The following is a 23,019-nucleotide window of genomic DNA, read 5'->3' as shown; positions in this document are numbered from 1 at the left end:
GAGCAGCAACAGGTGCGCTCCTCCCCCCAAAAAACAAAAAATTCCAAACAAAAAAGACAATTCCAGATTTGTTATTTTCTCTATTATGTGGCTTTTAGCTACACATCCAAGCCACGTGCTGCAACAATACACAAGCAATAAAAAAAAATCAGCAACTGTAAATGGCAAAAAAAAATGATTTTTAAAATGCAATTTCCTATTCTGATACAGGACATTCATAAAAAAAAATCTATACTGAACATTATGCTTAAAGGACAAATACTAGCTGCCTTCATTTCAACACAGCAAATAATTCAAAGATGTCTGCTTTTACCGTTTCAAGCTGAAAGGTAAAAGCATAAATCCTTACATTGTTTTCTGTGTTGGAAAGATATACCCATTATTTCACTTTTTTTTGGGAGGAAAAAAATTAAATCCAACCTTTCTTGGCAATGAAAATTTCTTAAAAGACAAAAATGGCAGCAAGGCCTCCAGATAAAGATATTGGCATAGTTACAATTCAAATACTGCATTCCCTGTCACGTTCAAGTGAAAGAGATAAAGCAACCCAGTAACAAAGTGTAAGCTTCTAAGAGAATTATCCGCTCATTCTAGTAAAATGTTGGTAAGGACGCCTCGGGCTAATGAAGTACCAGCACTGTGTTCCTGCACGCAGCCAGAGACGCATCCACCCAACAGCAACATCCAATGTGACCAGAACAGCCCCTTCTCCCGCACGTCATTCTCCCCTGTGCTGCCAACCGCGGAAACAAGACCTGATGTTTAATTACTCAGAGATGGTTTAACACGGTTGTGTCCAAGAAGCTCCCTTTCTATCAGTTACAAATTGGGTTACTTCGCTAAGTTCTACTTTTTATCATACATTGTCACCTCAGGACACCTAAAAGTTTAGATGTTGCGAAGTAATCAATGAACCCTGTCCACAATAAACCCGGGTATACAAAAGGACACATCTAGACCGACAGTTACAACCTAGACTAGCTGAAGTACTCTCAGAACCCTTCCCTTCACCCTTCCTCTTCTGTCTTCACCATTTCAGTGACCAGTACAGGACACATCTTGCTCAAGAGGTCGATTAATAGACTCCCAGAACACAGTCCTTCCTAAAAACTAAAAATTATATAGGAATTGTTTACTAATATTACTTTCCATTATTTCACTTTTAAAGAAAAATTATTAATGTATGCAGATTGGAAAGGATATGGGATTGCCTGATTTGTAGATATGCTAATTATTGATGGAGGAAACAAGTAATTTACAAAAACAATTTAAAATATGTCTTTAAACACAGTTCTAGAACACATTAGCTGTATTTTATTTACTATAAAAGAAAACTGCAATATTGAACATTGTTTATATTGTTACTGTCCACTGTCAGCGTCCTCCCGTTGTTCAACAATTTGCTTGAGCGGGCACCAGTAACGTCTCCATTGTGAGACCTTGTTATTGTGAGACTTGTTGTTACTGTTTTTGGCATATTGAATACGTCACAGGTAGCTAGCCCGGGTTGGTTGTGTGCAAGGAAAACGCCCTACCAGCTGTGCTATCACTCCAGCCCCACTGTTTATATCAGCATTACTAATACTCATGAATATATGTAATAAAAGCTGCTTGTATATGTGTACATAAAACTTGAGGAAAATATTGAGACGAACTAAGATAGTAAAAAAATCAAATTATACCATGTCCATGGATTTGAAAAATTAGTATTTCTAGGATACCATTTCTATCTAAGTTGTGAAATAGGCATGATGCATATAATAAAATCTCTACAGATATTTTAGATAATGCTGTTTTAAGATAGTAAAAAAATTAAAATCAATTTTATTAATCAAAACATTCGTTAATAGGCACATTCATTAATTAAAACCACTTTTGAAAATAATATAAAGAATTTATGCTATCTTATTTAAAGACTTGTTATAAAACTTTATAAATCGGTATGTTTTTACCAGTCTCATGGATTTTAGGTAATATCTCATTGTTTTGATTTACATTTCCCTAGTTTTGTTAGGGAAAAAAAGAGAACAGTGCAGTCTCCTGCCCCCGCGCCTGGCTGTCCTCACCGGGGCCCCTTGCAGGGGAGCAGGTTGAGCTTTCCTCCCCGCCCCGACCAGGGCTCCGGCAGGGCAGCCGAAGACCTCCAGGACCAGCCACCACCATGCTGAGACCACTCTCCGCACACCTGAAGGTACCGGCAGAGAAATAAATGCAAGCGGGTCCCGGGGCTGACATCTTATTATGACATCTTATTATCTCATTCCTACTTTGGACAAACTGGCAGGCTACCGAATGTAACCTGCCCGCATGGCAGAGTCTGGCAAACTCCCCATGGCGTACCCAATATGCCAAATACCAGTCACAATGATGGGTCTCATTCTCCTAAAGAGCCTTGAATATAATCTCAGGGCTAGGATGAAGGAGACGTTACTGGGGCCTGCTTGAGGCAATGGACGAATAACAGGATGGTCCTGATTCGTGATTTGTGAGTTTTGTTATGGAAACAATTTTTTTAGTATACCATTTTAGTAAACAATTTTTTATGGCCATCCTTTTGTCTTTTTGTTGACGTGTCTGTTAATATCTCCTCATTTTATGACATTCTTTGGAATGTTGTTGCTAACTTTTAAAACTTCTTTATGTATCTTGGCTGTTCACCCTTTGTCAGATGAATGGTAAAAAAAAATTCTTTCACAATTTTTTGTGTGTTTCTCTCTAACCATCATCTATTTTGTATTGCGAAAGTTTCTTAATTTGATGTTGCTCCATTTACCTTCACTTCCATTTTTTTGGCCAGTAACACTGAATCATTGAAGATGGTTATAGATTTATGTCATAAAAGGTTCTATTTTTCCTCAATATAATCTATAAATGCAGATATAATACCAAGATCTTAAATCCATTTTGAGTCGACTTGTGTACATGGTGTGAGGTAGGGGTCAGTGTTCATTTTTGTGCATCACTTAATCACTTAACTTCCCGTTAGTCGTCGATTTGCTCGAGCGGGCGCCAGTAACGTCTCCATTTGTCCCTGTCGCGTGCTAGTGTAGCCCAATGGCATCTGTTCGCTCCAGGAATATGAAGAGCCTCAAACCGATCGTTCATGATCTTGACAAAGAAGTCTGACCATCTGGTAGGTGGGCGGCCACGCGGTCTCTTGACATCCCGTGGAATCCAATCAGTAACAGCTCTAGTCCAACGGTCGTCTTTAAATCTCATTACGTGACCAGCCCATCTGATTTTCGACACCTTGGCAAATGAGACAGCGTCCCTGATCCTTGATCGTCGACGGATGTCAGAACTCCGGATTCGTTCTCTCATTTGAGTGAAACGTGTTATTCCAAGCATAGCTCTTTCTATTCTTCTTTGGGAGACCTGAATGGCGTTCTCATCTTGTTTGCATAGGGCCCAGGTCTCTGAGGCTTATGTTAATGCAGGAAGAACAGTGGAATCAAAGAGATGTGCCCGGAGCCGAGCCGGAGGTTCTTCGTCCTCTTAGCTATTTCTTCGACGTTCTTGAAGGCGTTCCAAGCCGCTCTCTTCCTCCTGCGCAGCTCGGGTGCCAGGTCATTTGTCATGTTGACCTCTCGACCTAGGTACACATAGCTGTTGCATTCGCAGATGGTCGTTCCATTGAGAGCAAATGGGGCGTCAGGAACAAGGCTGTTTCTCATAAACATTGTCTTCGTAAGATTCAGCTGTAGTCCTACCTTTGCACACTCACGGTCAAAGTCGGCCAGCATTTGTGCCGCTTGGCTGATGTTTGGTGTTATTAAAACAATGTCATCAGCAAAGCGGAGGTGGTGTAGTTGCCGACCATCTATCTTCACTCCCATTCCTTCCCATTCCAGTCATCGCATGATGTTCTCAAGGGTGGCACTGAAGAGTTTCGGTGAAATGGTATCACCCTGCCGCACCCCTCTCTTGACATCAACGATCACTTCTTTGTAGAATGGTGAGATCCTGGTAGTGAATCCGCAATACAGCTCATGGAGGATCCTGATGTATTGGGCTTGAATGCCCTGATTGGCTAGGGCTTCAATGACCGCTTCCGTCTCAACAGAATCAAAGGCCTTCTTTAAATCAATGAACGTTAAACAGAGCGGCATCTTGAACTCCCGAGAAACCTCAATGAGTTTGGTTATCGTGTGGATATGGTCGATGGTGCTGAATCCTTTGCGGAACCCTGCTTGCTCGCATGGTTGTCCTTCATCTAGTGTTCTGCCAAAGATCCTAAAGATCCTAAGATCATCCTGAATAGGATCTTTGTGCATATGAAAGATAAAACCATAAACCACATAAAAATAAAGGAAAAAATTGAGACATTAAGAGATTTTTACTGGGTGCCTTCAAGTTAACATGAACCATACAATTAAATTTAACTAATAGTCATTTTAAAAAATTAAACCTCTTGCTTCTCAAAAGCTATTAGTCAAGATAACGGAAGAAAATCACTGACTAATATGATAAATGTATTCCACTCATAAAATATAAATAATACTAATCCATTTTTAAAAAGGCATACAACCCACTAGTCAATAGAGAAATGCAGGTTAAAACCACAATGAGATACTACTACACAGTCATTTAATTTGCTAAAATTAAGGAAATGTCAATACTAAGTGTTTAAAACTAATAGATATAGTACGAGGATAAGGTTCTTCCCTTGCACACAGCCAACCCTGACGCCATTTTCAGCACCATATGTGGTCTTCTGAATAACACCAGGAGACATCTCTGAGCACTGAGGCAGGAGAAAGCCCGGAACCCTGCCACATGTACCCCCAAATCAACCAAACAAGCAAATAGAATCCTTGTACCTTGTTGGTTGAGTGTAAAATGTCACTATGGAAAAAAAGTAGTTCTTTATATAGGTAAATATATTTACATAACCAATAAGTTTCACTCCAAATTATTACCTCCGAGGAATATTATAGAATGTCACTTATTTGCACTTGGGCATTCATGGCAGTTTTACTGATAACAGCAAAAGAAAATCTAGTTATACATATTTGTCGATTAGTAAATCACTGTGGTATAAGTGTACAGTGCTAAGCAAAGAAATAACCACACAGTCACACACACACACACACACACACACACACACATGCACACACACATGCACACACATAAATGCATATCCAAACCTATGATGTCTTTCCTTGTCACTATAGAAAGTGACAACATGCACATATTGTTTATGTGATTTCTAGGGCAATAGACAGGAGTTTGTTCACAAAGGGGAAAAGAGGACTCCGTGGGGTGAAGAAGCTTGCTCTATCCTCCCTCCCTCCCTCCCTCCCTCCCTCCTTTCCTCCCTCCCTCCCTCCCTCCTTTCCTCCCTCTCTCCCTCCCTCCTTTCCTCCTTCTCTCCCTCCCTCCCTCCCTCCCTCCCTCCCTCCTTTCCTCCCTCCCTCCCTCCCTCCTTTCCTCCCTCCCTCCCTCCCTCCTTTCCTCCCTCTCTCCCTCCCTCCTTTCCTCCTTCTCTCCCTCCCTCCCTCCCTCCCTCCCTCCCTCCTTTCCTCCCTCCCTCCCTCCCTCCTTTCCTCCCTCCCTCCCTCCCTCCTTTCCTCCCTCTCTCCCTCCCTCCTTTCCTCCTTCTCTCCCTCCCTCCCTCCCTCCCTCCCTCCCTCCTTTCCTCCCTCCCTCCCTCCCTCCTTTCCTCCCTCCCTCCCTCCCTCCTTTCCTCCTTCTCTCCCTCCCTCCCTCCCTCCCTCCCTCCTTTCCTCCCTCCCTCCCTCCCTCCTTTCCTCCCTCCCTCCCTCCCTCCTTTCCTCCCTCTCTCCCTCCCTCCTTTCCTCCTTCTCTCCCTCCCTCCCTCCCTCCCTCCCTCCCTCCTTTCCTCCCTCCCTTCCTCCCTCCTTTCCTCCCTCCCTCCCTCCCTCCTTTCCTCCCTCTCTCCCTCCCTCCTTTCCTCCTTCTCTCCCTCCCTCCCTCCCTCCCTCCCTCCCTCCTTTCCTCCCTCCCTCCCTCCCTCCTTTCCTCCCTCCCTCCCTCCCTCCTTTCCTCCCTCCCTCCCTCCCTCCCTCCTTTCCTCCCTCTCTCCCTCCCTCCTTTCCTCCTTCTCTCCCTCCCTCCTTCCCTCCCTCCCTCCTTTCCTCCCTCTCTCGTTCCCTCTCTCTCTCTTGCTCTCTCTCTCCTTCCTTCCTTTCCTTCCTTTCCCTTCCCTTCTTCCCTTCCTTTCCCTTCGTTCCCTTCTTCCCTTCCTTTCCCTCCCCTCCCCTTCCCTCCCCTTCCCATTATTCATTAATTTTGAACTATACCTCGATTCCAGGCTCTGACAGCCCATGTTATGAGGCTTCACAGTGAAGAGGTATGTGTATGTTATTCTGAGTGTGTGGCTCAGGAAAGAGTTCAGTCGTGAGCAAACGCTGGTCCAGACAATGCTTCACTGCAATCTGGAGCTGAAGAGGCTTAGTTCATTCACTGGATCAAATATGATGAAGCAAGACCTGTATTGTGAAAAGAAAGGCCCCCCAGATGTAAGAATACAGGGGGTAGCAAGTATGAGAAATCCTTTCCAAAGGGACACTAGACGCGTATTGCAATTAGCCGATGGAGGAGCAGGTGTGGGGAAGGTACGTGTGCCGGTAGCCTTCCCTGCCGTCTCACTGTTTTCTTGAGTGACGCTAAAGACAAGGGTAATGGTCATCACTGGTTTGTGTTCATTTCTTTAGAGAAGAGAGAGGGGGTGAGAGGAATAGGCTTGACCGATCTTACTTCCGCTGTAACCAGGCAAAATCCACAGCTGAGGCACTCGGCACAATCAATTTCATGACAGCATGCAATATGTGTGCCACATGGAATCTAATCCCAGAACTTCAATGTCCTTGTGTCATTAAAAAAGAATCTCCTTTCCTGAAACACGATGAGGGCATATTCACGACTATAAAGATAACATGGTTGCTTCCTAAAACATTAAATGTGAAGGTCACCTTTCTTATTAGTCTGTATCTAGGACCACAAAACACTGCTTTTTAACACTCTGAATGAAAACCCCTGCTAAAGACTAGATCAGAGAGAAATGAATCATCAGAAAACATGTCCCCAGGCTTGTCCTGCCAGTCCTCTTCAGGAAGAATAGGGCAGCCCCAGGCAGAGTCTTTTGTGGCAAGATCTTTTGAAATTTTCCCCAACAAGACAGGGGACAAGTTGAAAGAAAAATACCTCGAAGTTTCTCCTCCAGCTAAGAAAACATATAGCACAGAAGTGAGCGACTGGATGATAGTTACTTCGAGTTTGCATATGAAATCTTAACTTCATGTACATCACTTAAATGACTTAAAATATTGAGAAAATTTGAAAGAACATAATGATATGTTAGAGTCATGTGAGAATTCATTTTTACTTTTGTAGATAAAAATATTAACTGACATTTTTAGATTTTTAATTAAAATCGAAGGAAAGCAATGAAGGTTGATAGATATCTGTCTCAGTTTTTATTTCAAGAATCACAAAATCTCATGGGACTGGAGAGACATACAGCAGTTTGCTTGGCAAGAGGCAGACCCAGGTTTGATCTCTGGCATTGCATGTGGTGCTCTGAGCCCTACAGGGAGAGATGCCTGAGCACAAAGCCAGAAATAAAACCAGAGCACTGTTGGGCATGCACCCCCACACACCATAAAAACAAAACAAAAATCACAAAATCCTGAAGCCTGAAGAAAGTGAAATACAGGACTCCATAGGTGTGGCCAAGTGATGGAACACATGCTTCCACGTGTAAACGTGTGTGATCCTCAGCTCTCTAGGATCCTATCCTATCCATAACCAGGTGGGCCTAGAAGGGGCTAATTACCGAGAGGCACAGCCCAAGGATACAAAAGACAACATTAAGAGCAACTCTCATTTTAAAGCTTGTGTTGGTAAGAATTGGGTGTCACCACTTGAAAGTCCCAAATGTCAATGCCATAAATGAGACGAAAGTTTATTTCGCATACTTACGAGGAGTACACTCGATGTAAAGGACGATCCCCTTCCGCTCGAGGGCTCCAAGTTCCCAGTAAACCATCCCACGCGGCTGTGCCCCTCAATGGCTGCTTCAGCTCCAGCCATTAAATATTCAGGCTTTTGAAGAACCAAGCAAGACATACAATGCGACCTAGACATCATCTAAGAAAAAAAGGTACGGTTAGATTGTGTTTTAGTTAATCAGGCTCCTACCCCTGTGGGCATAATAAAGAAGGCTGAGATGGAAGATAGCAGCTTAATGCAGGAGGGAGACAGGAGCAGACAGGATGGCTTCCCAGTGGAAAGCAACAGTGGAGCTGGGGAACACAGCCTACAGGTTTTGAGATGGGAGATGAAAGGATTGCTAATGTGATAATGATAGATGATGCAAAGTCAGGAGGATTTTGGCTTCCTCCTGACTGTGAGTAAGTATGATTAAATGCTGTCTATTCCGAGGTAACATCATTAGAAAAAGGATTTATAAGACAGAAACAGGTTCATAGAAAGGAAGAGAGAAAGGGTGAATCCTGTAAGGTGTGAGGTGTAAGCGCAGTGTGAAGAGGTTTGTTGGATATAGTTGAAAAGGGGAGAGAGAGAGAGAGAGAGAGAGAGAGAGAGAGAGAGAGAGAGAGAGAGAGAGAGAAGGAGGGGGGATAAATATATCTAGATCAGTCCTATTAGGGAATGAGATTATTTACATAGGCAATTCTGGGAGCTTCCTCTTTTCTGATTAATCAGGAATTCCGGAGGTGGGACTGTGGTAAGGAGGGCCTGATTCTGTTTCCATTCCCATGAACCAGAACTCACAGAGAAGACCTGGTTCTCTAGGGTCCTTGTGTTGGTCGAGTGCACGTTATGACTGTGCCAATAATGATTTATCACCTATTACATCTTCACTTCAAACTTCACAAATTACATACAAGATATAAAAACTCAATTTTTAGAAAACCTTAGGTGAAAGGATTTTCTCTCTTACAAATAGAAAGGCAGAGAGAAGGCCCATGCAAGTTTGTTCACCAGTACCTTTATCGTGATGGTAAAAAACTTTGTAGAAATGCTCTAACACCCACATATATTGGATATATATCTCGGGAAAAGTTCTTCACAGATCCCATTAACAGAGACTCTCCAATAGTGGTGTGCTAAACGGAACTTGGGGGTTCATTCTTTATCAGGTCCATTCTTATATGCCTTTCTCCCCCTTACTATGGACAATAGATTATGGGTTGTGTGGTTAAATGTTATAGTTACAGACATAGATGTCAGAGAAAAATAAACATAATATAGAAAGTGGTAATTTAAAGTGTAGTGTGGAAGAGAGATTAGAAGAAGTAAATTACCTCTGCAAGGGTTTAGCAAGGGCTAAGAAAAATGGAAAAATGGTCCCAAGGCAGAGAATGAGCATGAAAATGGAGGGATTCACTTTGTAGAGATCTTTAACTTTCAATGGGGTAACACTCCAATCCCATAAAACCATCACAAGTTGAAATAAGTGTGAGATGAACATATTTCCAATACACCTGATGTTAATAACATCATAGCTTAAAATACCTATATATTGCCTGCCTTTGGGGAAATATTGCATAGTGTCTATTTTACTTATAAAATTAAGGGTCAATTACCTCATGTAATTTATTGAAAACTGTTCTGAAAGTACTATCAAGGCATATGAAAATAAAAATCACAATATTTAAGAACTTTGGGTCACAAATATAGAGTATTTGGCTTGCTTGCCTTCGTGATCTGACTTAGAATTGCTTTTCTGAGCAGCATCACTAGTCTATGGTATCAGCAGCTTGGAAAGTGATCCAATGAAAACTCTGAAGTATAATTTCTTTTTAATATGCAAAGCTTTTGTACTGAAAAAAAAACACTGAAGTATAATTTCTTTTTAATATGCAAAGCTGTTGTACTGAAAAAAAATGCTCTTTTAAAAAGTTGAGTTAGAAGATAGGGTGAATAATATACAGGAACCCCACGGCAGGGGCCCAAGGGGGTTCCATGGTTGTTCAGGCTGAAAGCAACTAGTTGGTACAACAGCAGAGGTAGAAGAGTGGCAAAAGGGACTCATCAACTCAGAATTTACATTTACTCTAGAAAATAAAACTGTTAATACTGAATTTAAATTGGGGCCACAGTAATAGTGCAGCATCTAAGGCATTTGCCTTCCGTGCATCCAACCAGGGTGTGATCCCTCACACTACAAATGGCATCCTGAGCACTGCCAGGCATGATTCCCAAGTGCAGAGGCAGGAGTAGGCCCCAAAGACAACCAGGTTTGTCCCAACAATCCAAACTTTGATTTTTAATAAAAAATCTTTGAATTTAAATTTTTTCGTGAAAATGATTTCATGGTAGGTTTATAATATACTTGGAAATCAATTATATGGTGGCATTCCCCAAATAGTTTCCAAATGCTCTCTAAGTGTCCACATTAGGTAACAGTTTTTCATCAGTTCAAGCTCCAACCAACTAATTGTAGCAAAATTCCAATTAATTATGAGTCAAATGGCAGATTTTTTTGGCATGTAAAACTAACAGAAACATTTATGGCATTAACAGTTAAATGTACTTTTGCATTTATAAATGTATGTATCTCAAGGCTACTTAAATTTGGGAAAGTTTTATTATTTGATTCACAGTAAAATGTGCATACAGTACAAATAAACATAATTTTATTATTGATTTTATGTGAGTTGATCACTTGATCACTCGATCACTTGACTTCCTGCTAATCATCAATTTGCTTGAGCGGGCACCAGTAACGTCTCCATTCATCCCTCTCATGTGCTAATGTAGCCCAGTGGCGTCTGTTCGTTCTAGGAACACGAAGAGCCTCAAACCAATCGTTCAGGGTCTTGACGAAGAAGGTGAGGTGACCATTTCTACTTAATTGCCCTACTCCTAGAAAGACTTTCCCTTAGAAGATGCTCAATGCAGGTGACAGGAAATGCAAATGCCAGTTTACTTTTAAACTCAATTAGTTGACTCTTCCAAACTTAGAGTCTGCATCTAAAGTCTAAAAGTATTCATCTAAAATGTTCACCAAAAAGCATGCATTCATTAAGAAAAATTTATAAGACCTCACAGTCAGGTCAACACTTTAGCCCAGTCCATTCTTTTAGAGGAATGGATTTTATTCAACAATGCATTTTGATGTTTTTCTGGAATAATGGAATAGAGAAAATGAGAGAATGGCACCTCACAAAGGTTTCATAGCAGCTAAGGAAATTTTCTCTGAGAGAAAATCAGAGATTTGCAGTGCTGGAGACCACACAGCAAGTGGTCTACCACTGAGTTACGTGCCCATCCCCACACTGCACTCCATTAATCCCCTCTGCAATGGTACCCTTACGTAATTGTGTTTCTACGTAAAGGAAATAGGAATGGTGACCTTCTGAGTCTGGGGCAATTGGCCCACCCCAGGCCCTCCCACCTACTCCCAATGTATGATATCTGCCAACACACACGTGCATCATGTTCCCTGCTAGGGAAGTGTGATCCCAGAGGATTTTCAAGGGGGTCTACTTAGCCCACCTTATCAGTGTGTCTGAACAGACCTACTAGTGCTAGACAGGTGGGATCTACTTTGGCTTCTCTTAATCACTGACACCCACTCTTAGCTTTTTGATCTCTTGCAATCAGCACTGAACGACACTCTATAAATTAAATATTTGCTTCCATTCTGCAATCTAAGGCAAGTCACTAGGTTTTCACAGGTGAATAGAATTATGTTCAGGTCTGGCATCTGTCTCTCCACTTTCATTGAATTGCTATAGACTGCCGGCCCATTGTTCGTCAATTTGCTCCAGCGGCACCAGTAATGTCTCCATTGTGAGACTTGTTACTGTTTTTGGCATATAGAATATGCCACGGGGAACTTGCCAGGCTCTGCTATGCGGGCAAGATACTCTTGGTAGCCTGCCGGGCTCTCCGAGAGGGACAGAGGATTCGAGCCCGGCCGGCCTCCTGCAAGGCAGACGCCCTACCCACTGTGCTACTGCCCCAGCCTGTAGGAGCTGTAAGACTAGTAAATATACAGGGATGTCATTTCACTAGAGACCTGTGGCAAAGTCACAATCACCATCATTTAATATTTACTCACTGTTCCCATGGAATTTGGTTTAGGGTAATACTGTGTCTGACTTCACCAAACACCCTTGACTGTATCTGCAAACAAAATCCGAATCCTTCACCTGGCGTGCAAGTGAGAGGAGGAATCTGCTAGACTTGGCCGTGCTCTCGGCTCTCGCTCTAAGGATTCTACTATATACACAAAGGCATTCCCCCTCTGTAACTGCGCGCCTCACCCTAAAGTGATCCATCGGAGGGTGTCCCACGACGTCAAGAAGAGCAGAAGGGACTCACTACATTTTCAAGCGCTTGTTTTCAGTCATAGAACCTTGGTTTTCAATGAACCAAAAGGTCCATTCTATTGGGGCATTTCCCAGAAAAGTAAGGTTGAGCTCTACCCCGTACTGGGGGGAGGGCGGGAGGGGGCAATGTGCCCCTTAACTTAAATTTAAACTTTGCCACTGGGTTTCTGGAAGAAGCACCAACACAGAGTGCAGGCAAGCAGGGCCCCAGAGCCCGTGAGGATTCCCAGGCCTCCTGCATCACAGAGAAGCATCCTTCCTGGGCATCCTCTCGCGGGGCCCTCCTCACCCCCTGAAGGACCCTCTGTCCGGTCCGCCCGCACCTGCCTGCAGGCGCGCCCAGTTCCCCCGTCTCGGGGCACTCAGCGTTCTTTTCAAGTCCTGCCGATTCACAGTGGAGCCCAAGAACCACAAAAACGGGAATCAGAAAGGCCCGCGCCCAGCGACCCGGCCGGGGCTCCGCCGCCTGGTCCCCCGCCCCGCCGTTGCCATGGCCACACTGTGTTTAGGGCCCCGCCCCCGCGCCGGCCGGCAGCCAATCGCCGGGCGCCGAGCGGTTGCCCAGGCGACGCCGTGTGTTGGGGCCGCACGCGCGCCGGGGGATGGAGACCCAGCGCGGCTCTCCCCGGCCCGGGACTCCGGAGGCTCCGAGCAGCCGCGCGCCGCTGGACACTGCCTGGAGGGTCTCCTGACCGGCCGGTATGAACCGCAAGAAGCTGCAGAAGCTGACGGACACCTTGACGAAGAACAGCAAGCACTGTGAGTCCCCGCACGCACGCCCCCCAGAGCAGGGCTGATCCGCGTGCTCAGGGCGGCAGGGGAGCGGGGGCACGGCGGGGTGGGCTCGAGTGCGCGCGTGGTGTGCGTGCAGAGACCCGGCAGGTTCCCCCAAGTGCCACCTTTCTACTTGCCTAGCCGGGCCTAGTCTCAGGACCCCCGGGTTGGCCCAACCCACTGACCAAAGATAACCCGACTGCACATTCTAGCAGACCATCACCTGCAGCGAAAAACGACTCATCGAAATGACCCTCCCCGCACGCACGAGCGTTTCATGTACGTGGACAGACTGAGCGCTCCTCGAGGAGTTAGATCTTAACAGGGGCACAAACGCTCCCCAGGCAGGCTGGAGCGCTGGGCTAAGCCCCCCACACCAGCCCAAGGGGCCACTGGGAGCGACCACCAAGCATGGAGCCGGGATTAGCCCCTAAGCAATATGCAGTGAAGAACCCCAAGCCCCCAAATCAAAACAAAACAAAACAAAAAACGTTCTCTTCTTACCCATCCATTAGCGTTTTTCTGATTTTAAGTTATTTTTATCTTCTGTGTTTAAATACACATATTTTTTAGCGTTTCAAATACATAGCTCTGTCACGTTAAATACATTCTCCATGGAAACTTTATACCCACTAAGCCATAATTCCTTTCACTCCCTTCCCGCAATCCTTGACAACCAACAGTCCATGTTAGGTCTCTGAATTTCATCACACTCAGTTTATTATATGAATGAAATCACAAAATTTTCTGCTGTTTTTGGCTTGGCTCATTCACTTTAAGGTTCATCTCTGTTATATCATGCATCATAAATCTCCCTTTAAAGGATGGACAATAATCCATTGTATGATATAATGCATATTGTTTTGAAATTCGTGCATTTATGAACACTTTCAAGATTTTGGTTAATAATATTCCTCTAAATTTCGTTGTCTGAGCTTCTGAGCTCTTGAGTTCAGTCTTCTGGGCATTTACTTAGTAGAGTAACTTGATCTACGTATAGCTATATTTAATTTTTGTATATTTCCAGTAGTGTAACCAGATGTATGTGCACCTATGTTTAATTTTTTGAGGAAATAACATGCCTATCATTCTACAGAAATTAATAGAGTTTTTAAGCACAAAACTATTTTATTATTAAATTTATTTATTACATTTTCTAAGCTTTTCAATGTTTCTCTTATGTTTAGCTTAGACCAGGAATCACACACAAGCCTCTCCTAACCTAAAACATGAACAATAATCCCCCTATTTCTGTGTACTGTCCTCTTTTGAAGGTCCATAGATTTTCTTATTTTTTTGAACCATGACTGCAAGTTTGTATTATTTTGAAATAAAATATTTCCTCTCTCCTACTAAACTCACTTTAATCCCAGCTTGTAACCTTTCCACCTATGATGTATGCCAAATGAGAATCAAAATACAAATAATTTACTCTCTTTTTAAACATCACTTTCATGTGATTATATATATGTCTGTGTTAGTAGGTGTGTATATGTATACCTTAACTAAAATTAAAATTTTTCTTTCTTACAAAATACCACTGAGTAGCTCTAGATTATATCTACAGCTCTTGTACTACAAGGTCCCCAAGAAACTGCTGAAAGTGGCCCCCAAGCATCAACAGATTTGGTGCCATGTAAAACAACCAGCCCCGTGAAATATTAAATAGCAACATGGTAATTTTCACATTATCTAAAATAAGAATTATATAGATCTTATATTACGTTTGCACACTTTAATGAAAAGTAGGTGACTCTTATTTCTGAAATATTGTTTATAAATTCTAATGTGAAATGAAAGTTATTGTCTTGTGTTTCAGGAACCAAGTATCTATTTCCAGGGAAAAGTTGAGTTGGAAATCCCATGAATGCCTGTCATCAAAATGCTGGAGAAAGAGTTACCATTCTTAAACATCACCATCCTTACTTTGAATCACACATCACCTGCCTTATAAAGTTTCAGGCCTGACTCCACAAATTTTGTTCAGATAACGGGCTAATATTTCATACATAGGAATGAATATACATCTGTTCAATAGTCAACTCTTCCATGAGGGAAGGCTATTTCTCTTATTTTCAAGCATCGAGAGGCAGACCTTTACTAACATTAGGGTTATTAACAACAATGCAGTCCATAACTTTGTTGTTTGTCTGTAAATACATTCATGCCTAACATCAGTTATAAATATTAAAACACACTGTCCTATCATTTCCCTTTACAGTCAGTAAATTTGAAGTGAAAAGTCTTATAAATCTTTTTCATAACCTGGTGGGAGACAGAGCGGAACGGGCAGGTGTGACGCCTGGCTTAGATCGCAATGCGTTTCGAAACATCCTGCATATGACATTCGGAATGACAGATGACATGATCATGGACAGAGGTAATATGACAAATGATTCAAATTGCCTGTATGCAGCCATAGATATTTTGAAAGTGCCTTGCATTTTGACATATTCTTGGAAGGAAGCTTGATGCTGTGCCTTCTGAAGTTCACTTGAATGAAATTTAAATTTTACATTTATTGGAAAGTGGTAGGATCCTCTCTATATTGTATATTTAAGAAGAGAAGTCAGTTTGAAGAACTAAATTTCTCTTCTTATGTATAACAAAAACTCCCACTATTTCTATGTAGACTTAGTAAATACAGTAACAAAATATATTTAAATGGTTAGTTTTCTTGAGTTATGAAATATTTATAACTGCTATGCCAAAATCATGCCATATTTTATATAAAATTGCTACTTGATAATTTAGATATTCACAACTTGCTTTTTTCACAAAATATGAAAGAAAAATGTGATAGCATAACTAGAACTTAAAAATATGCATGTGAAGGAGTCAGGCTGGGGGGGGAGGGCCCCTGTGAGCCGTGGCTGAGAGAAGCCGTTTCTGGTGAGGGACTCGTGAGGAACTTGGCGTGCTGAGACACTACTATGAATGACTTGGTAAATGCTGGGCTTTAATAGAAAAAATCACAAATAGGAGAATAAATAAATAAAAGCTTCCCAATGCTATGTTCTTTTAGTTTACTTCTATGTCAACTGGGGATGTGTTATCCTAGGATCCTGACATTTTTCTAAATTTTAAACTAGTAGTGCCAGCAGGGATTCATTATTGATAATAAAATGTGAAATAAATAGTATATTGTACTTTTATTTTTCTAGTTTTTCGAGCTTTTGACAGAGACAATGATGGCTCTGTAAGTGTATCAGAATGGATTTATGGATTATCAGTGTTTCTTCGAGGAACTTTAGAAGAAAAAATGAAATGTAAGATTTCAGACTATTCTAATGGTTTGTACATGATCATTAACTTAGAAAAAGTGTTCTCTAACACAGCCAAGGAAGTGAGTTTGTGTCTGTTGTTTGGCAGGTTTGAATTCTACATTAATCTCTTTCACGGACTAAATTCAAGTGAATGATACGTTCGAAAAAATAAAAGCAAAAAATAAGTCTATAGGAGGACTTAATGCCAAACAGGACTGCATAGACACATACTACAAGTGCTAATTATATGTAGCACTGTAGCACTGTCATCCCGTTGTTCATTGATTTGCTCAAGCGGTCCCAGTAATATCTCCATTGTGAGACTTCTTGTTACTGTGTTTGGCATATTGAATACGGCACAGTTAGCTTGCCAGGCTTTGGCTTGCAGGCGAGATACTCTTGGTAGCTTGTTGGCTCTCCAAGAGGGGCAGAAGAATCGAACCTGGGTTGGCCAGGTTGGCCGCGTGCAAGGCAAACACCCTACCTGCTGTGCTATCGCTCCAGCCAATGATATGTATAATAATTTATACATATATTATATTTTGTATTAGAGCTCTTAGAGAACAATGCCCATCGTGTTCTGATGATTATTAATTTATTAATCTAATCTGATAAAACAAGGTTCAGTACACTTAATCTTATTTTCTAAGAATTCCATGGGACTGGAGTGACAGTCCCTCAGACAGGGCACTTGCCTTGCATGTGGCCAACCTGGGGTCAGTCTCTGGCACCCAACGTGGTCCCCTGAGCCCAGTCAGGGGTGGTCTCTGAGCGCAAAGCCAGGAATAAGCCCCCAGAAGCCAGGGTGTGACCCCAAAACAAACAAACAAAAAACCATTTTTTCAAGATTAAAACGGTTCAGGTTATTGTTTCCAGGCATGTTTTTTATCACTGAATGTAAGGAAACATTTTCTAAATTCTGTTAAATTTTTTAAGGAAGATTTAGCTTTTCGCTATAGAAATTTTATTTCTATAAAATAAAAGAGTTGATAAGAGTATAAATAACAGCTTCGTTTTGAAAACTTTATTATAGTGAATGTTTATTTAGTGATCGTATCAAATTCATGTTTCACTTTCTTTAAAGATTGCTTTGAAGTATTTGATCTGAATGGTGATGGATTTATTTCCAAGGAGGAAATGTTCCACATGCTGAAAAACAGCCTTCTGAAGCAGCCTTCTGAAGAAGACCCTGATGAAGGAATTAAAGACTTGGTTGAAATAACACTGAAGAAAATGGTAAAAGGGGATGATATAGAGTTTTATATTGAAATTTAGGGCCCAGATATGGGATAAAAATAATAATTCAATTTATAAAAATTAGTTGCCTACTTAGTGAACTAAACACTTGGACTGTGTTCTTTTATTATGATATTATCAGTTTAGTTCAGTTTCATGGTTTAGTACATCTTCTAAGAAATTTCTTCCATGAACACTAGACCATTAAAGCATTTGCAATTAGCATTTGACATGACTGACACAATCATCACTGCCTAGGACCGGGACCATGACGGGAAACTGTCTTTTGCTGACTATGAAGGGGCAGTCCGGGAGGAGACCCTTCTGCTGGAAGCTTTTGGACCATGCCTACCTGATCCGAAGGTAACGCGATGAATAGGAGGAGAAAGTGACCAGAATGTAATTTAAAATCAACAGGGTAGAAGGCCTTGGTTAGATAAGTAATGAACCTTGTTGAGACACAGAGAATCGCTTCTAAATAATGTCCACTAGAGACCTACTTAGGAGTATCCAGTTATAGTACACAATGGGACTTTGCAAGTTAGTTTCTTTCATTCATTCATTTATATAAGAAGTGATTAATAAGGCCTACTCTGTGTCAGAAACACTCATGAAGGGCTCAACAACTGCACTTAAGGGCTAATATTTTCCTGGAAAATAAACCAGCATGAAAATAGTTACACAATAGTATGATAAGTTTCATTATTATAATCATAATGACATATACAGTGATTCATCTATGCCCAACAATGCTGTTAACACCATGTCTTATATCTTATTTAAACTACTGAACACACATATATATACATATATATACATATATATATACATATATATATATCTATAAATATATGCCTCTTGGAGATCCCGGCAAGCTACCAAGAGTATCCCACCTGCACAGGCAGAATCTAGCAAGCTCCCTGTGGCGTATTCGATATGCCAAATACAGTAACGGAAACAGGCCTCATTTCCCTGACCCTAAAAGAGCCTTCAATCGTTGGGAAAAAGATGAGTAAGAAGAAGCTGCTAAAAATCTCAGGGATGGGAGGAATAGAGACGTTACTAGCACCCTCTTAAGTAATTAACTCGACGATCAACAGGATGACAGTGATGACAGTGACAGTGATATTTATATGCAGTAGATAGTATAGTTACCCTTATTTTCACGAGAATGCTGACAAGAAAACAGGCCCTATGAGTTCAGGTGACTTGTCCAGATTGATTGACCATTATGGAATGCCCTGTATATCCCCCAAATATCCCTGAAGTTTTGTGATCAAGAAGAGAGATTCTATTTTATTTTATTTTATTTTTGTGTTTTGGGGCCACACCCAGCAGTGCTTGGCCTGACTCCTAGCTCTGTACTCAACTGCAGTGCTCCCCAATCCTGGGAGAGGACATCCAAACCGGCAGAATGAAGGAATTTGTAAATGGCTCATGGCACAAGAAAAGCTTAGCTGAGTGTTTAAGGACACACTAACTAGCCAGATCAAGATGAAGGCACACAATCTAATCAAAGGTTGGGACATAGGGACGAAGGAGAGGAGGAAGAGAGCAAAACGACAAGTGTGTGTGTAGCAGAAGGCATTGTATGAAATAGACCGGGACGAGAGGTGCAGAGACAAGATACAGAGGGCCACTTCCTGTGGAACGGGTAGCGTGGATTCTTGTCTTGAGAGTCACACAGATTGACTGGAAGAGCTTGACCTCAGGAGATGTGTAAATATTACCATTTGCCAACACTCGTTGCCCAAGCCCAGACCTGCTGTCACCCACACCACAGAGCTAGAAGGCCATCTCAGGAAACTCTTAATTTTACCCCGAACTTGCTCCTCTTCTCCTTGCTCCTTGCTCAGTAAATGACATGCCCACGTGCTCACTCGATTCTTCACTAACAAATAGAAAAAATATAAATCGAAGTTATATTTAATTTCTTTCTCACAGCACTCTGAGCTATTCTTTGAAATGTCTGTACTCACGGCTGAGTGTATGGAGCACGGTGCTAGGGTGCTCCCTTTGCACTTACCCACAGCACCCTGGTTTCAATCCCCAGCCCCACACACGGTCCCCTGAGCACTCCAGTAATCAGTTCTGAGCACTGAGCCAGGAACAGCGCCCAAGCATTGCCAGGTGTGGTCTTGAAACAGAAATAAGTAACCATTTGCAAATAAATATCCTTGATCATAATATCTTTTCCCACAGCTCTTGACCACCAACCTAAATCAAGCCTCTTCTGTTTTCTCCTTCCTTACTAGTCTCCCTCCTAGAATAATCTAAAACACAGGTATTATCATCTGACTGCTACTTTGCTGGAAACTGCCCAGTGAACCCTGAAGTCTATGAAGTGTCTCCTTTCCCTCCCCACCCCAACCATGTTCCTACTCTGCCATGGAAGTTACGGCAGCCTCGCTTGTCCTCCTGGGGTCATTTTCACATTCTGGAGCCTCTTTCTGGAAAGTGGCCCCTTTCTCCAGAGCGTCACATGCCTCAGACCTCTTCTCTATTCTCTGCTGAAGTGCCACTGACCATCTTAATGAACGCTCCCCTTCCATCCCTATACTTTGCTTCTTTTTTCACCCTAGTTCTTATTATCTACCACATACTTACTGCTATGTTTACTGTCTCCGCATGTACACATAAGGCCTCTAGTGAGAGCAGAGAACCAAATAAATTTCTCTCCTTTTTTGACCTATTTCTCCATACTATGAATAGCGCGTAGTAAGGTTGATTTCCAGGAAATATGAGCGATATGATGCATGGATGGATTAATGGATCTCAGAAGTGCGTGGTAGAGTTCTGACTATGGCTCCTTCAGGTCCTCAGAACTTACATAGTTTACCTCTGGTGCCCGCTCGAGCAAATCGATGAACGGCGGGAGGACAGCGCTACCTCATTTCTACACTATCGCTTCAACCTCTTCCCGCACTAGTAACTTTCGCCTTGAATCACACAAACCTAAACTTGTCCCTTCTGAAAACAGAAAAGAAGGAAGAAGCGATAGGAGGAAATAAGAAAGGCTAATAGGAGGGAGGGGATGGGGAAAGACTGGTAGGAAAGGAAGGAAAGCCGGAAAAGAAGAGAAGAACTACGAATTTGCTTCTCTTTCCTATTCACTGGCTTTCTTTCACACAGCCCGATGCTCGAGCACCCGCCCTTGTAGATGAGCTGTGCTGTCTTCCTTCTTCCTGAACAACCCGGAAACGGCTCAGCTGCGGCCACCACATCCTCCTTGAGTCAGTCCCGGGTTTCATCTCTGGATGTCTATCATAGTGGAGCACGTCTCCTCCCCTTTCAGAGTCTACCGTGTTGGGCTCCGGAAGCTTCTCTGCTCCCACCGCCAACAAGGCTGTGTCCCTCGCCCTGGGCTCTCAGCTTTGGTGCTCACTCTCATGCAGCTCTCTGCAGTGCATTGCCCCTGTAATTTTCGGACAGCCTCTGTCACTGGGTTGAAGGCTTCTGGAAGGCTCCACGTGGGTATGTTTCTCTGTGTCACCCAGATGAAACATTGTATGTGGAATATAGTTAGTACCTTTGTCATCTGCGAATGAAACAATGCATCGCAATCACAATCATCCTGTTGTTTGTCGACTGCCTCGAGCAGTCTCCTTCATCCTAGCCCTGAGACTCTAAAAAGTGCCATATTCAAAGCTCTTTCAGGGTTAGGAGAATGAGACCCATCATTTTTACTGGTGCTTGACATATTGGGTACGCCATGGGGAGTTTGCCAGACTCTGCCATGTAGGCAGGTTACATTCGGTAGCCAGCCAGGTTGTCCAAAGTAAGAACGAGATAATAAGATGTCAGCTTCTGGGAGCTGAGTTTTATAGTCTCTGGGTCTTGGCCGTTGATGGGATTACACGGCGCTGGGGTGGGGTGGGGGGGCAGTTGGTGGGTGTGACCCCTGCCTACTGGAAGATGGAGGATCTGGATGGAGGATGCTCAGCCCCAGTACAAGAAGGCTCAAAGATCTCAGCCCCGGGACCGCATGCCTTTGCTCCTCTCCTGGTACCTTCATGTGTGTGGAGAGTGGGCTCAGCATGGTTGTGGCTGGTTCTGGAGGTCTTTGGCTGCTGGGGCTCTACTGGGGGCAGGGAGGGAAACTCAACCTGCCCCCCTCCAAGGGGCCTCGGCGCGGACAGCCAGGCGTGGACAGCCAGGAGACTCTGTGTTGTTCTCTTCTGGCAGCTGGGTTTTATAGTCTCTGGGTCTTGGCCGTTGATGGGATTACACAGCACTGGGGCGACAGTTGGTGGGTGTGACCCCTGCCTACTGGAAGATGCCTACTGGAAGATGGAAACAATGCATGAGCAACATAAATTTTCCTGCTAATTTTTAGAAGGCTGTGCTAATCTGAGTACCTTTATTTTGCAGAGCCAGATGGAATTTGAAGCACAGGTATTCAAAGATCCAAACGAATTCAATGAAATATGAATATCTTAATGTCTCTGTTGTCTCAAGCAAGTAGAAAAGGAGGTACATGCATTTTTTTTTACTAATTTAGCTTAGAAAAATGATTTTGTGTTTGGGTGGAAATTAGATCAGGACTATATATAAGTATCTTTAAATTTTGGTGAAGATGTAAGTAAGATTGGTGAAAATTTATTATTAGATGTTGAGCTGGGCAAGATAAGTTAACACTGCTATTTCTGTTTCGTCACATAAACAGTTAAAATGGACAATTACCATAAACTACTGTGTTAATGAAAAACATAGCCATTATATAACCATGAATTATTAAGGCAAATATTCTTCATGTCCTAAAGATGCTGAGTGTATATTATACATATATAAATGTATGTATTTATATATACATGTATAAATTTGTATATATGTATACATTTCATATGGATAGACTTCTAGATTTTCTTTGGAACAGTAAATAATTAAAATGGCATAAAATAAGATTGGCATCTAGCATTTAAAGAATAGACACTGAAGGAAATATAGAACAATTTAAAAAAATTAACCATTTTGATATATGACCTTATTGTATCAGGCTTTGTCCTAAGAGCTCAACTGTATGGATCTCAGTGTAGGGTTCTTATGACTCTGTCTGTCACAGTACTTAGGCCAGTCATCGGTTCAGAATACGCTCCCAGTAAATACTAGGGGTGAAAGGTGCAGAGTAGCACAAGATAAGTCTAAAATCTTATTGAATGAAGAGGAAGATGCTATTTAGCGCTAAAAGGAGATGCCTGGGCACCGACTCCAGCTGGTCTCAGGATCCAGCTGGATGTGCCCACAGCCATTGCCAAGGGTTGCACTTCACGTTTCTCTTCCGAGTCCCCCTGTGTCCTCACCTAAGTTCCATTTCTTGTCTCTGCTCCTATCCGGATGGCTTTCTGTGGCCTTTGTATGAGTTCGGCATACAAAATGACACCAATGACACCGTTATCAGGGACCATGTCCTAATACAC

The 23,019-nt window shown here is 42.5% G+C and overlaps 1 protein-coding gene across 2 annotated transcripts; it reads left to right on the top strand.

The window, feature by feature from the left end:
- The first annotated feature begins 12,866 nt into the window (after window positions 1-12,866).
- CLXN (calaxin) lies at window positions 12,867-22,701 on the top strand. Of its 2 annotated transcripts, XM_056111275.1 has the most exons (7): window positions 12,867-13,085; window positions 15,322-15,480; window positions 16,265-16,369; window positions 17,451-17,602; window positions 17,861-17,965; window positions 21,974-22,075; window positions 22,672-22,701. In XM_056111275.1, exons 1-6 carry the CDS (start codon window positions 13,028-13,030, stop codon window positions 22,031-22,033), a joined length of 639 nt encoding a protein of 212 aa, XP_055967250.1. In that variant the 5' UTR covers window positions 12,867-13,027; the 3' UTR covers window positions 22,034-22,075; window positions 22,672-22,701. The 2 variants fall into 2 exon arrangements, with proteins under 2 accessions (XP_055967250.1, XP_055967244.1); XM_056111269.1 differs by lacking the exon at window positions 22,672-22,701 and having other exon boundaries at window positions 21,974-22,193.
- Window positions 22,702-23,019: the final 318 nt, after the last annotated feature.

Source organism: Sorex fumeus, unplaced genomic scaffold (genome assembly GCF_029834395.1).
Source record: "Sorex fumeus unplaced genomic scaffold, SorFum_2.1 ptg000002l, whole genome shotgun sequence".
NCBI classification, from domain to species: domain Eukaryota; kingdom Metazoa; phylum Chordata; class Mammalia; order Eulipotyphla; family Soricidae; genus Sorex; species Sorex fumeus.
Note: the sequence above shows the minus strand (reverse complement) of the source record. Positions and strands in the feature narration are given on the sequence as shown.

Bases quoted from the DNA above. Each gene is read 5' to 3' on its own strand.
- CLXN (XM_056111275.1), top strand. From the start codon at position 13,028: ATGAACCGCAAGAAGCTGCAGAAGCTGACGGACACCTTGACGAAGAAC. The intron at 13,086-15,321 runs GTGAGTCCCCGC...TTCCCTTTACAG, and splicing joins GACGAAGAACAGCAAGCACT to TCAGTAAATTTGAAGTGAAA. The intron at 17,966-21,973 runs GTAACGCGATGA...TTTATTTTGCAG, and splicing joins CATGCCTACCTGATCCGAAG to AGCCAGATGGAATTTGAAGC.